At 41.2% G+C, this 14,517-nt stretch overlaps 1 protein-coding gene across 3 annotated transcripts in view; it reads right to left on the bottom strand.

The window, feature by feature from the left end:
• Nucleotides 1-14,517, bottom strand: part of ZKSCAN8 (zinc finger with KRAB and SCAN domains 8) — a 47,579-nt gene that overhangs the window by 25,747 nt on the left and 7,315 nt on the right. For 2 of the 3 annotated variants that reach the window (XM_010600670.3, XM_064282225.1), the window contains 3 exons: nucleotides 11,724-11,815; nucleotides 11,298-11,421; nucleotides 2,375-10,623 (listed from right to left, as the gene is read on the bottom strand). In XM_010600670.3, coding sequence (XP_010598972.1) covers nucleotides 9,662-10,623; nucleotides 11,298-11,421; nucleotides 11,724-11,815 — 1,178 coding nt within the window. In that variant the 3' untranslated portion in view covers nucleotides 2,375-9,661. Of the gene's footprint in view, nucleotides 1-2,374; nucleotides 10,624-11,297; nucleotides 11,422-11,723; nucleotides 11,816-14,517 lie in introns of those variants that run through there. The other variant, XM_064282230.1, reaches the window with a different exon arrangement.

Raw genomic sequence — 14,517 nt, 5'->3', positions numbered from 1 at the left:
TCCGTCCTTCCAGAACCTCCAAAAGACCACATAATATAATGTCAGTCTAACACAACTTTCCTGTAGTGGGAAGGGCATTTCAGCAACGTGTCCCTGGGTGGGAGCTGAAGACAGTGATTCTCCTTCTGCTCCCAGAGCTGGCATTTCTTACCAAATTAGTTGCTGTGTGCAAGAGCTGGAACCTGGAAAGAATTAAACACATGGATTTATGAAGGAATCAACATAAAAACAGAACCGGACAGCCCCAGGGAGGTAAGAAGAAGAAGTAATTACAACAAACACCTAGACAGCACTTCCTATGTGCCAGGTACTATTTACGCAATCCTCATAACAACTCTAGGTAGGTGCTTTTATCATCATCGTTTTACAGGTGAAGAAACAGAGGTAATGAGAGGTTAAGCGATTTGGCCAAAATCACAGGTTGTCTGGCTTCAGACCTGTCATTGGTGTTAGTTGCTAGTGAATCAATTTCAACTCACAGTGGCCCCACATGACAGAGTAAAACTGCCCCATAGGGTTTTCTTGGCTGTAATTTTTACAGAAGTAGATTGCCAGGTCTTTCTCTCAGAGCTGCTAGGTGAGTTCAAACCTTTCATTTAGAAGCCAAGCACCTGAAACTGTTTGTGCCACCAGAGCTCCTTGCTTCAGGCTTACATGCCTAAAAAGTAGGAAAAAGGAGAGAGAGACAGAAGAATCCCTGAGAGATTAAAAGTTTTAAGATGTTAAATACCTCTTTCTTCCCACATGCTGTCTGGGTTCATCCAGCACCCTCTCCAGATCCTCTACCTAAGCCACCAACCCCCTTTCCTCCCCTCTGAATGCTGCTCCCACCCCCAGGCCTGGTGCTCCTCAGGCAGGACTTGCAACTGCTCCTTAGTGGACGTGTTTGGCCTCAGTCATTGTCAACTCAGCTGCTGGAGCCAGCTTGGAGTGCTTCTGACCAGAGGGTCTTCTAGTAACAGAATCCTTGGGGCCAGCAAAACCAGTTCCTCTAAAGATGTAGCCATGCAGATTTCCTGTATTTGGAGAGTCTGTGACTCGAGAAAATTTCTTTTGAGGGCCTCTCTTTCAGGAACACTTTTGTAAAAGAAACATTTCACTCAAACAAAAAGCAAAGACTGCCATGGCTGTTACATTAACTAAAAAAATACATTAACTAGTGAGGGTTAGAAACCAACCAACCTGGTGCCGCCAAGTCAATTCTGACTTATAGCAACCCTATAGGACAGAGCAGAACTGTCCCCACAGGGTGCAGAACTGCCCCATAGAGTTTCCAGGGAGCTGCTGGTGGATTTGAACTGTTGACCTTTTGGTTAGCAGGGGTAGCAATTAACCACTACACCACCAGGAATCCTACTGAGGGTTACAGGAGTGAAAAAGGGTAATGTCAAATAAGGGGCTAATTTGCACAGAAGGCCTGACTGATCACATACCCTGTGTAACAGGAATCTCCCTGTTATAGCCTCTGAGCACTACCGAGGGAAGGAGGAGTGCGGGAAGGGGGATGATAATGCCATGAGAGAACGGCATCACCGTTGCTGAAAGGTGGCTCTAACCCTGGCCTCGGTGAAAAAGTGACTCCCAGGAAAAAAGCCCCAAGATATCGGTTGCCATCCAGTCGATTCCGACTCACAGTGACCCTATAGGACAGAGCAGAACTGCCTCATAGAGTTTCCAAACAGCGCCTGGTGGATTCGAACTCCCTAATTTGGGTTACCAGCGGTAGCTCTTAACCACTGTGCCACCAGGGTTCCCCCCCCCCACAAAAAGATCATTTATTGCCAAGATGAAACTCAGAGTCTACGTTCTAAAGGTCACGAGCTCCAGTGAACCTGGAAGGGGAAGCCTCTCCTAAATTTGAGCTCCTAATACATATTTCCAATTGTATGCAGTTCCTCCTTTTGTTTGAAAAGGCGAGCTGACACCAGACATGTCAGGGCTTCACGTTGTAGATGTGACTCAATGAAACTGAAATCAGCAGCAAAGATCTGGGTTATAATCCTGTAGGAAACAATCCCAAACCTGGACTTCAGCAGCACAAAATGCCGAGGAAAAGCCCTTCCCCGGAAGTTGCATTCGGGCGCAAGGCCCACCAATTCAGTGAAGCTGCCCCTCTCGTGAGCCTTATCCACTTCCGCCGCGGCCCACCAAGGTAGAGACGGTAGAGGGGCTGAACTACGCAAGGCCAACCCACCACCGCTAGAGATCAGCGGCCAGCTTAAAGGCCGCCCCGTGGGGCGGAAGTCCTCAGCACTTCCGGGGCGGGCCAAGAGCTTGGAAGTCTTCTGGCGGGGCGTGGCTTCGCCTCGGCTTGGCGTGGAGGTCTCTGCCTGGTAGCCTGCAACCACTGAGCTCTGCCGAAAACTCCCTCGGCCTAGGGGTCTTCCGCAAGGCTCCAGTCTCCTACCTCATGCAGGGGTTTTTTGCTTCCTGATTTTCACCTAGGGTAGAGCTATCCTTGACTCTTGGAATTTAGACAGCAGCTGGGTAAAGGCAACATCTCTAGTATAAGCTCAGAAAGGATCCCTAAAACCGACCCACGGGCCCGCAGGAGCTCTGGTCTTTATCATTAGGGATTTAAAAGCCAACGCTATGTGCTCTCTTAAAGATTAGGCCACAGACAAAAGGGCAGGGGTTTCAAAACATGACTACCATCCTGCAAAATCTAACTTGTCATTTATGGAAAAAATTTAACTCAAGACAGAACATTCAGTATACTGGTCTGGACACATAGCCCATAAAAGGAATAATTTCTAAAATGAGACATTACAGTTGGAGGAACAAAAAATGAGCCCACCCCATGGCAGGGCACGAATTAAGAACATACAATAACAAGAATCAGACCTGAGGGAATAACCAGCCAAAACAGAAGTGGGCAAAGCCTCAGGAACCCTGGATTCTATTTCCAACTCTACCATTAACTTAATGGTTAGTGAAAGCCCTGCGGCCTCGGGGCCTCCGTTTACAGAGTAATGGATTTAAGCAATCTCAAAGGTCACTTCCAAATCTAGCATTCTATAGACTATTAATAATTAAATACAACACAACAATGCAGTTTTTCTGTAGTGTGTTACACAAACTGATTTTCTAATGAGTTAATCCTTTCAAAAGCTGCTGTTGAAGTTCTTTTGAGCTAAAAAAAGAGATTGTTAGCTGCAGTTGCTCCCAACTCATAGCAAATCCATACACAATGAAACAAAACACCGCCTGATTCTGTGCCATTTCCATGACCGGCTGTAGATCAGATGGTTGTTTTCACTGGTTGATTTTAGGGAGCAGATCACCAGGCCCTTCTTACTAGTCTTAGCATCAAGCTTTGCTGATGCCCATCCAGCTTCACAGCAACACAGAGTCTCCAGTGACAGAAAGGTGATGGCTGTACATAAGATGTATTGGCCGGGAGATTAGTGTTTTTAAAGGTCCATTTTAAAACTATTTAGGAAATCACATTTTCCCCTACATAGCTGCCTTTCTAACTAGGATTAACATGTTAAAAACGTTGGAAGTAGAAATGGGTTTTACTTAGCAATCTGACAACATTGTGACTTGTGGTATATCCTTGGCAAGCTGGCTGCTCAGGAGACTGTGTAGGGTCATGTGTTGTCCCCAAAGCTAAATCTTAGATCACAAAGTTAAGGCCCCCCCGCTAAAGACAGCCTCCAGTGTTTTACTCTGTATACTAAGGCAATACACCAAAACATTAGGCTGAAACTAGACATGTACTCCTCCAACACTTCCCACTGGCATAGAAATGGTGGTAGAATTGATGTTCAAAGCAATCTTAGAACATTAACAATTTTACTGTGCCTAGTTCCATCATCACTCTGACATGCTGGTGTGAACTCTAAACATTAAGGCTTTCTTTTATAATCATACAAACCACAAAATACACACACATTTAGGATTCTCTTAAAGCTTGGCATAGCTAATTTTTTTAATTGTAATGCTAGTTTTCGGTATCTAAACCAGGGTTTCTCAACCTCAGCACTACTGACATTTTGGACAGGATAAGTTTTTGCTGGGGGTCTGCCCTTTGCACTGCAGTATGTTTAGCAGCATCCCTGGCCTCTACGCACTCCAGAGGCCAGTAGCACTGTCCCCAATGATGGGACAACCAACAATGTCTCCAGATATTGCCACATTTCTCCAGCTGAGAACCAGTGATCTAACCCCATACACAAAAGCCTATCTCAAGCACTTTTGCAATCATAATTTTAACACAAAAGTCTTAAGAGTTTTCTATTTTCTTTCTTTACCAATAAATAAGTCTGGTCGAACAAATTAAGAGCTTCATATTTCAGCTTCTAACCAATATTCTTGTAATGTTGGACTTTTTGGCCTTATTCTTAATTGTACATACTATACTCTTTAGACCAAGAGGTCGGCAGTTCAAACCTGCCAGACGCTCCTTGGGAACTCTATGGGACAGTTCTAGTCTGTCCTATAGGGTCGCTATGAGTCGGAATCTACTCAACGGCAGTGGGTTATACTCCGTAGAAATAGGTCTGTACTTTTTGAACACACAAAGTGGAAGGAAAAAACAAACATCTTTGAAAACAGCTTAAAAATTTCATAGATAACACTATAAATAATCCACACAATAATTCAACAAACATTTATTAAATGCCTACTGTGTGCTCAGCATTATACTAGGCACTATGGGGCACAGAGATACAAATGTAAAAGTTACTATTCCTGCCCTCAAGGAGCTTACAATTTAACTTTAAAAATAAATACAAATATAAAACTACAATACAGAATACTAGAAAATAATTACAAAGCAACATAGTAGTAAGTGTGTGGACCATAGTACAAAATAAAAAGTAAAAAGGTAAGTGCTAAGGAAGCACAGAAAAAGGGAGGTAAAATCAGTCAGGGAGAGCTCACTCAGAAAGATACAAAGGAAGCTAAGCTTTGAAGGGAGTGATGAACGTGAGCTGGGGCCAAAGAGCAATCCTTAAGCAAAAGGGACAGCATGAGAAAGGCACAGAGGCAAAGATTTGTAAGACAACAGTGGAAGTTTGAACCTGATGAATCAAAGTGGCTACACTAGAGTGTTGAGCGTTGAGGAAGATTAAGCATGGAGAGCAAGGCAATGGAGAACCAGAATACCACTGCTCTGATAGGAATTAATCACGTAGGTGTTTTTGAAAGATAATGATCATGTTGGAAACTGTACGCAAGATATGGGTCCTGAGAATGAGGAAACTGGAAAGAAAGAATTACAGTAACCTGGATCTCAGCTGATATGGCTCTCCATGGAGGGCAACAAAGGGATGGGGCAAATGTAAAAAGATCCAGCCTCAAGGAGAATGACTACAAATTGGATCAACTTTAGCAAGATTTTAGACATGGAGAGTGGAAGGCACAAAAAGATTAAAAGACAACTCCAAGATTGTAATAATAAATCCTGTTCCGGGCAAAGAAGTGAAGCTATGATACCTATTTAAAAGGAATATGAGACTTGGGGAAGAAGAGTGAGGAGTTCACTTTTCAAATATCAATTTGCCTAGGTAACTGGAAAATTCTACACATCTCAAGATGATCCATAAGGCAGGAAATAATAAGGTACTCAAATACAGAAGGTAAGTGTAACCAATAAAAATGGATAAATAAAAGTAAATATTAAAAAACAGTGAATAAAATTAAGACATGAGGATTATTCTCCGTGGGGAAGAGGAGAAAAAAGATCAATAAAGGAATGCCAGAAATTGGAGAAAAAGGACCTAAAAGGATCCCACAATCCAAATGAGAATTCCTGAGATGTAAAGGGAATTGAACAGTATGAAACATGTGGAGATCAAGAAGGATAACAATGAGGAAAAGGCCTTAATATTTTTCCACTGACGATTCTAAGGACATTTTAGCAGAGTGCTGGTTATGAATTCCAGTAAAGAAAAGTTTTAAGAATAGATTAATGAGGAAATGGGGTTGAAAAACAGGAATGATAGGGAAGAAACAGGGTGGTAGTTAGAAGTTGGCAATGAAGTTGAACATCTTTCACATTTTATACTGTAGATGAACTCAGTATTACCATCCTAACTGTTCATCTGCCTGCCGTGGTACATTAATATTTCATTTCTATCCACAATTCTACCTTCCCTTGGGCGGTTTAGAGAAAAATATATTTGAATCTGTAAGTTACTGCTTTATCCTTCCAGTTACTCTTTTAAACATGTTTTAATTGCACAATTTAGCTTTCTAGTATCACCAAAACATAAAAAGTATCAACATTTGAAGATGATGTAATTACAGTCCCAAATGCCACTTTCAACCAATTTTCCAGTAATTCAAATGGGTTTGCACTGTATTATACATTCTCTTCCTCAGTACCTCTTATGACCAGGGATACATACTTTTAAAACAGCTGGTCAGGGTTAGAGTGTTCATTAGCCATAGTACAGCACAGTGGTCAAGAGCACAGGCTCTAGAATCAGACTGTGTAGGTTAGAATCCCTGCTCTATCACTTACCACTGTGTGATTAACTCAACTCTCTAAGCCTTAGTTTCCTCATCTATAAAATGAGAATAATAATACTTATCATAAGCATGAGAAATGTTCAACATAGGGCTTGGCTGATGCACACAGTAAGTGCTCAATAAATGTTGGGTAAGAGCTTGGCTGCTAAACCAAAAGGTCAGCAGATCGAATCCACCAGCTGCTTCTTGGAAACCCTATGCGGCAGGTCTACTCTGTCCGACAGGGTTGCTATGAGTCAGAAGGTACTCCATGGAAATAGGTTTGGTTTATTATTATTACTATTATTATCTGGAGCTTCAGAACCAAGAGCAAAGCTATCTGCTCCATATGGGAATTAGCCACCACATTCCAGCACTGCCACCTTGCTCCATGGATAAAATTTTTGAAACCTAAGATACCTGTCCTGGAACTGTGCTAGATGGCAACACAGTTATGGAAGAACCACCTTATTATACCAGATCCTAAAACAAGAAGCTGAGGATGAGAGAGCCAAGTACTGGTGAATAGTTCATTTCAGATTAGAAGCAAAAAGATCCTGCAGGATAAAGAAGCTTAATGCAGGTAAAATAAAGTATGAACCATTTATATAGTTAGGAGCTCAAAATAAGGTCTCATCAATGCTATCCTAATGCCAAGAGTGAGAACTAGGAACCATGAATAAACTTCTACTTATGCCCTGAAAGAAACCACAGGTTTGTTCTATTGTTTTATCCCACTTGTCTATTTCTACAGATGTGCTGAATCAGCCTTGATAGTTCTTGCAAGTTATAGTCTTTTCTCACATTCCCCTCAGGATAACACTAATCTTTCTGGTCATATTCTTGGATTTCCTTTCTCTGAATTTATATCAGAATCTTGATAATTTTGAGATTTAAGTAAGTAATCTGGCTACATGTTACTCTGTGTACTGATCTCTAAAGAGACATTAGCTGGTACATCTACAGTCATTTCAATGTTGCTCTGCTAAAAGAACTTTTATTGGAATTGAAGACAAATATTCCTCTAAGGTATGCACGCACCCATACATAGGTAAGCGCACATGCACATTGTGTATTCGCCCTTGACAACGTACCCATCCTATGTAATATCTGCACACAAGGTAGCACTAGCCCCAGGCACAAGTTATCTTACAGAGGGTAAGGCACAACCGAAGCAGGATAGCAAAGAACTAGAGACAACTAGATTTACTTGTTTCTAGTTTCTTGAAATTTCAAGTATAAGGGAATTAGGAATGGTAATCCATACGTCAAAAAAAATGAACAAGGGGTAAGAAAATAAAGGATAATAGAAATATTTTGGAAAAGTTAACCAAGGAATATAAGTCACATCTAGGTACCAATGGCTTAATTAAACAGGTACAAGTAACCTTGAAATTCCTCTTAATGGTCAAGATGAGGATGAGAGGGACGTTATTGGGAAGGAACTTATGATCCAAATTGTGGACCTCTATGATAACAAATTTTATGACTGATTTTTAAAAACACCAATCATAAAATAGCACAATTAATAAATGTTGTCCCTTATAGTCACAGTGTGAAGTGGGGTTACTTCTCTTGGAATTTTCTTCAGAACCTGTTTCATATTCTTCTGAATATGCTTAATGGAATCAATTCCAATTTTGAGAGTTGATTTGATTTTGAAAATAGCCAAAAGTTACTTGATTCAAAGTCTCGTGAATAAGTGGGTAATCAAGTGGTCAAAAATGAGACATGACTCAAGAGTTATACAACTGCTTTCCTTGTATGGTTTATGAAATAAGGAATTCTGGCATTATTCCAAATAAACACTGCTAGAACTTCCCAGTTTTAAAAGACAACCCATGTTTGGATGCATAGTTCTGGTGTGTTACTGTAAACCAGCCTCATCACTTTATACAGTATCCTTTGGTATACTGAAAGCCTCAAAGATGAAATACAGTGCCTGGTGATGATGAGATTCATACTGTATATTTGCTGGTAAATTACAGGCAGAGTATAGATGGAGTTCACCAGAATTCAGGAGAATTAGGAGTTGTGAGGTAAGGTGTTTGACAGATCATCTCTGTGGATAATAATGTTACAAAGGTAGTAGCAAGAAATAGAACAGAGAACGATGAATGAGGTGCCAAGGCCATCTATGGAAGTGGATCCAGGGTAATGACAAGAGTGATAGAAAATCCACTCAGGTGGTTTGTGCAGGCTGATAGAAACCTGAGAGAGAAGTACTGAATGGGACATTTTTTGCATGGATTTTAACATCTTCTTTAAGCATCTGTCTCCTCTTTCTCCCATGTGATGCCATATATAGGATGGTGCAATTATCTATTTGTACCATGGGTCATAGTGGGGAGGTGAAAAGGAGAGTCAGAAGTCACCAAAAGGTACAACTTATCCAAGCTTAAGAGCAGCCGGGCTGAGTCTCCACTCACCTTTCTCGGCATCACTCCCACAACCATCACTAATGCGTCCACTTCCTTTGCTGACACAGGTACTGGGACAGGGAATGGTGAAGGATACGGATGTTCAATGACTCAGTGGAGTCAGTAAAGGTGATATATGAAGAAAAATGCTGAAGTGCTGTTAAAAATATAGCATTCTGAGTTCGCATGGGAATATGGATTGCCACTGACTATAAGGAACATTAGAACAAAATAAAATGCACACTTAAGCATAAAAACTCTATAAAAATTTCCCTACAACTAGGATCTTAGAAAGCTAAATACAAACCTAAGTCTCACATAAAGGCTGCTTTTCAGAACTCTACAGCAACCTCTTAGATCAGATTAGGGGCACAAGGGCACCTTCAGGGGAATAAATGGGAGAAAGGGGTCACAAAGGGTGGGAAGAAGCAGAGGAACTAGGAGGGAACAACCTCTCCCAAAACTATAGCTACTCACCCAAAAGACAAAGTTAAGTGCCTTGAGCCACGGCAAGCAGCCAATATGATTTTTAAGTTTCTAAAGGATGTATTAGGCCATTGGGAGCTTCACTCCATTGGACACCTCTCAATACACTTAATCCAATCAACCTGCATCAAGGCACTGGGCCCAAACTACTGAAGAGCTATTCTAACTTTGCTACCAGTATTGATTTTGGTTGCAATGGTGACAAACTTTCTGCCTTTTTTACTACACAGAAAGATCTCTCACCAGTGTGGTATCACTAGTGCTAAATAGTATTCAAACTCTGACTGAAGCTTCTGCTAAACTCCTATGGATTCAGATTTTTCTCCACTGTGGATTCTCTGATGTCGAATGAGACTCGACCTCTGAATAAAGGCTTTCCCACACTCATTACATTGATAGGGCTTCTCCCCTGTGTGGATTCTCAGATGTTGAATAAGGCCAGTGTTCCCATTGAAAGCTTTCCCACATTCTTTACATTTATAGGGTCTTTCTCCAGTGTGGATTCTCTGATGTTCAATAAGGCCTGACTTCTGACTGAAGGCCCTCCCACACTCATTGCACTTGTAGGGTTTCTCCCCAGTGTGGCTTCTCTGATGGCCAATAAGATGTGAGCTCCGCCTGAAGGTTTTCCCACACTCATCACACTCATAGGGCTTCTCCCCAGTGTGGATTCTCTGATGTCCAATGAGGTGTGAGCTATGACTGAAAGCTTTCCCACACTCATTACATTCATAGGGTCTCTCCCCACTGTGAATTCTCTGGTGCAGAATAAGGCCTGCACTCTGGCTGAATGCCTTCCCACACTGATTGCACTGATATGGCTTCTCCCCAGTATGGATTCTCTGGTGCAGGATCAAGCCTGTGTTCTGACTGAAGGCTTTGCCACACTCTTTACAGTGATAGCGTTTTACTTTGTTGTGGATATCCTGATGGGAAAGAAGGGCTGACCTGTAACTGAAGGCTTTACCACACACATTACACTGATAGGGTTTCTCCCCAGTGTGGATTCTCCAGTGTCGAACAAGGCCTGAGCTCTGAGCAAAGCTCTTCCCACATTCATCACATTTGTGTCGTCTCTCTTGTGTGGGATTTCCCCGCTGCCTTTCTAATCTGCCCGGTAGGTCTCGGGCTTCTCCATGCTCAAGACCCCCGATAACATCCCCGTTGCATTTGGCAGCTGTCTCTCCATGTGGCTGGGTTCCAGCAGATATTACCTGTTTCGAAGCTAATTCCCTGTTCTCATTCCTGGTCTCACCACCTGAAATAAAAATGTAATAAAATAAATAACAAGTCATTGTTACTTCCTATTCTCTATGCTAAGAGAAAGAAATGGAAGACAAGGGAAAAAGAAAACAGATAAAGTAGACATAAAGCTTATATGTTTCCCAAATTGCTTCATAATATAGGGAGGTATGAGCTGGTCAAGCAGAAGCACTACAAGAAAACTGGGGAAGAGGTGCCATGAAAAAACAGGTTATTGGAAGGAGACTAAACTAGAAAAGGGATCGTCTGAGAAGAGGTAGAAGTTGCAGAGTGGGAAGAATATGGAAATGCTAAGGATCTAATGAGTGGAATAAAAATGGGCAAACGCCCCAAAGAGTCATTAAAAGAAGGAGGTACAATAGGCCTAAGTGAGAAAAATCTACGTAAGGACCATGTGGAAACTGAGAGTAGAAGAAAGGTGAGCTCAGAGCACTACAGAGATGTCAATCTCCAACTAGCAAACAGACTATTACCCAGTTACAGTAAGGCAAGCCCCAGACTGGAGAATAAAAACTTTTATTTTAGACCTAAAGAACACTCAACTTTGTATCCTTTCATTGAATCTTGAGTTTAAACTCAACCAAGTCTTTCAGAAAGCCCACAGTTACTATACACATAAAAAAATTAAACATACAAACAACCTGGATAATTATCACCAGAGCTCCTTACCCAGGGAGAACATGTTTCTGTAGTTCTCTGTCTTGTTATCTCTACACAGATTCCTCTGTGATGGATCAAGAAGCCACTCCTCTCGGATAAGGGACACAGCCATGTCTTCGATCTTCTCCAAAGTCTGAAACAGAACAAGATTCCCATTTGGGGACTGGGACATCCACAGACTCAGAGCATCAGAGAGATCTACCATTGTTAGGAGAGGATACAAGAGGAGGAAACATACAGCGTAAAGGGATCTGAGTGGCTGGAAAGAAGAGAAAACTCTACCAGATTTAATGGAAAATCAAGGATCAATCCGTCTCTACACAAAAGAATTTGGGGTGAGTTCTTGGGTAAATTCTGCTATAGATAGTCTGGACGTGGGGTAGACAAACACTGCCAGAGAGTTATAAGGTTTCAGTGAGAAGGAACACAGCTCACCTGGAACCCTGCTGTGAGAAGTGCAGCTGCCATCTCCTGGTCTCCAGAGTTTCCTTTCTGGGAAGGGGTAGGACTCTGAGAAGCAGACATGGCTGAGAGGAGAAAGAAGCTATGAATGAGACCCTGTGGCTACGGGAACCAGCACTTACCAATTCCAAAATTATTAATATTTTAGCAGATATACATGCCAGAGATTTTGTGTATGAAGTGCTGACATGCTGGGCTCTGTGCCTATGGTCGTCCACGAAACATCTGCACTTATGTCCTACCCAGTCTGAAGTTAAGCATCAAAAATAAAAAGTGTACTGGTCTCCTAACAGAAATCCCCTTTCAATTTCTTCACTAACACCAAGGCTATTTCTATACTTAGGCGTATGAACTCTATTTCTTTAGGTTCTGATCTCTTGGCAAACTGAACAGAACGAATCTATCTCTAGTAACTCTACTACCTTTCTGAAATGTCTACCTTAGCTTCCAATGTCTACTTCCTATATATGCCAGGCAGCTTATTACCAAAATCAATATAGGCTACTGCATTTCAGGCAAGAAGCTTTAGGTCTTCAGACAAGAATCATATTATCAACTGAAAATGTTTCTATGTTTCTTTTTAGAAATATTAATAAAGATCCATTTAAGTATAAACTGAATAAATAAAAAATACAAAATGCAGTACAAGTTGAGACAAGAACATCTTGTTCTACCAAGAAAGTAAGGGAATTCTGAAAAAATGACGGGGACATGTCAAAAAGATACCAGAGACAGACTGAGAGGCTTCCTCTGGCCAAATCTAATAACAAAATATTTATAAAATAACATTTAAAATTGTGAGTTCATACTAATAAAACGGAATAATAAAATAAAATGAGAGAGGAGGGAATCTCTCCTTTAAAATAAAAAATAAAAAACACCCATGCATCTGTCAGTTTGTTATACTGTGGGGGCTTGCGTGTTGCTGTAATGCTGGAAGCTATGCCACCAGTATTTAAATACCAGCAGTGTAACCCATGGTGCACAGGTTACAGCTGACCTTCCAGACAAAGACAGACTAGGAAGAAGGATCTGGTGGTCTACTTCTGAAAAGAATTAGCCAGTGAAAACCTTATGAATAGCAGTGGAACACTGTCTGATAGAGTGCCAGAAGATGAGCCCCTCAGGTTAGAAGGCACTCAGATACGACTGGGGAAGAGCTGCCTCGTCAACACAGAACTGATCTTAATAATGACGTGGATGGAGTCATGCTTTTGGGATCTTCATTTGCTGATGCGGCAGGACTCAAAATGAGAAGAAACAGCTACAAACATTCATTAATAATCAGAACCTGAAATGTATGAAGTATGAATCCAGGAAAATTAGAAATCATCAAAAACAAAACAGAATGCATAAACATCAATATCCTAGGCATCAGTGAGCTGAAATGGACTGGTATTGGTCACTCCTGGTCACTCCGAGTTGGACAATCTAATAGTCTACTATGCTAGGAACGACAACTTGAAGAGGAATGGTGTTGCACTCATAATCAAAAAGAACATTTCAAGATCTATGCTGAAGTACAACACTGTCAGTGATACGATAATATCCATACGCCTACAAGGAGGACCATTTAATATGACTATTATCCAAATTTACACACTAACCACTAAGGCCAAGGATGAAAAAACTGAAGATTTTTACCAACTTCTACAGTCTAAAAATTATCAAACATGTAATCAAGATGCACTGATAATTACTGGTGATTAGAATGCAAAAGTTAGAAACAAAGAATAAGGATCAGTAGTTGGAAAATATGGCCTTGGTAAAATATATGATGCAGGAGTCTGCATGATTGAATTTTGCAAGACCAACGACTTCTTTGTTCCAAATACCCTTTTTCACCAACATAAACGGTGACTGTACACATGGACCTCACCAGATGGAATACATAAGGATCAAATCAACTACATCTATGGAAAAAGACAATGGAAAAGCTCAATATCATCAGTCAGAACAAGGCCAGGGCCGACTGTCGATCAGACCATCAATTACTCATATGCAAGTTCAAGGTGAAACCGAAGAAAATTAGAACAAGTCCACAGAGCCAAAGTGTATGACCTTGAGTATATCCCACTTGAATTTAGACACCATCTCAAGAATAGACTTGACATGTTGAACACTAGTGACTGAAGACCAGACGAGTTGTGGAATGACATCAAGGACATCATACATGAAGAAAGCAAGAGGTCATTAAAAAGACAGGAAAAAAAGACCAAAATGGATGTCAGAGGACTCTGAAACTTGCTCTTGAATGTCAAGTAGCAAGTGCAAAAGGAAAAAATGATGAAGTAAAAGGGCTGAACAGAAGATTTCAAAGGGCAGCTCGATAAGACAAAGTAAACTATTATGATGACATGTGCAAAAAACCTGGAGATAGAAAACCAAAAGAGGAGAACACACTCAGCATTTCTCAAGCTGAAAGAATGGAAGAAAAAATTCAAGCCTTGAGTTGCAATACTGAAGGATTCTACAGGAAAATATTAAAAGACACAGGAAGCATCAAAAGAAGATGGGAGGAATACATAGAGTCACTATACCAAAAAGAATTGGTTGACGTTCAACCATTTCAGGAAGTAACATGTGACCAGGAACCACTGGTACTGAATGAAGAAGTCCAAGCTGCACTGAAGGCATTGGCGAAAAAGAAGGCTCCAGGAACTGCCTGGATACCAATTGAGACATTTCAACGATTGGATGCGGTGTTGGAAGTGCTCACTCGTCCATGTCAAAAAAATTGGAAGACAGCTACCTGACCAACCAACTG

Source organism: Loxodonta africana, chromosome 1 (genome assembly GCF_030014295.1).
Source record: "Loxodonta africana isolate mLoxAfr1 chromosome 1, mLoxAfr1.hap2, whole genome shotgun sequence".
NCBI lineage: Eukaryota > Metazoa > Chordata > Mammalia > Proboscidea > Elephantidae > Loxodonta > Loxodonta africana.
The sequence above is the reverse complement of the archived record's forward strand: the minus strand, read 5'-3'. Positions and strand labels throughout refer to the sequence as shown.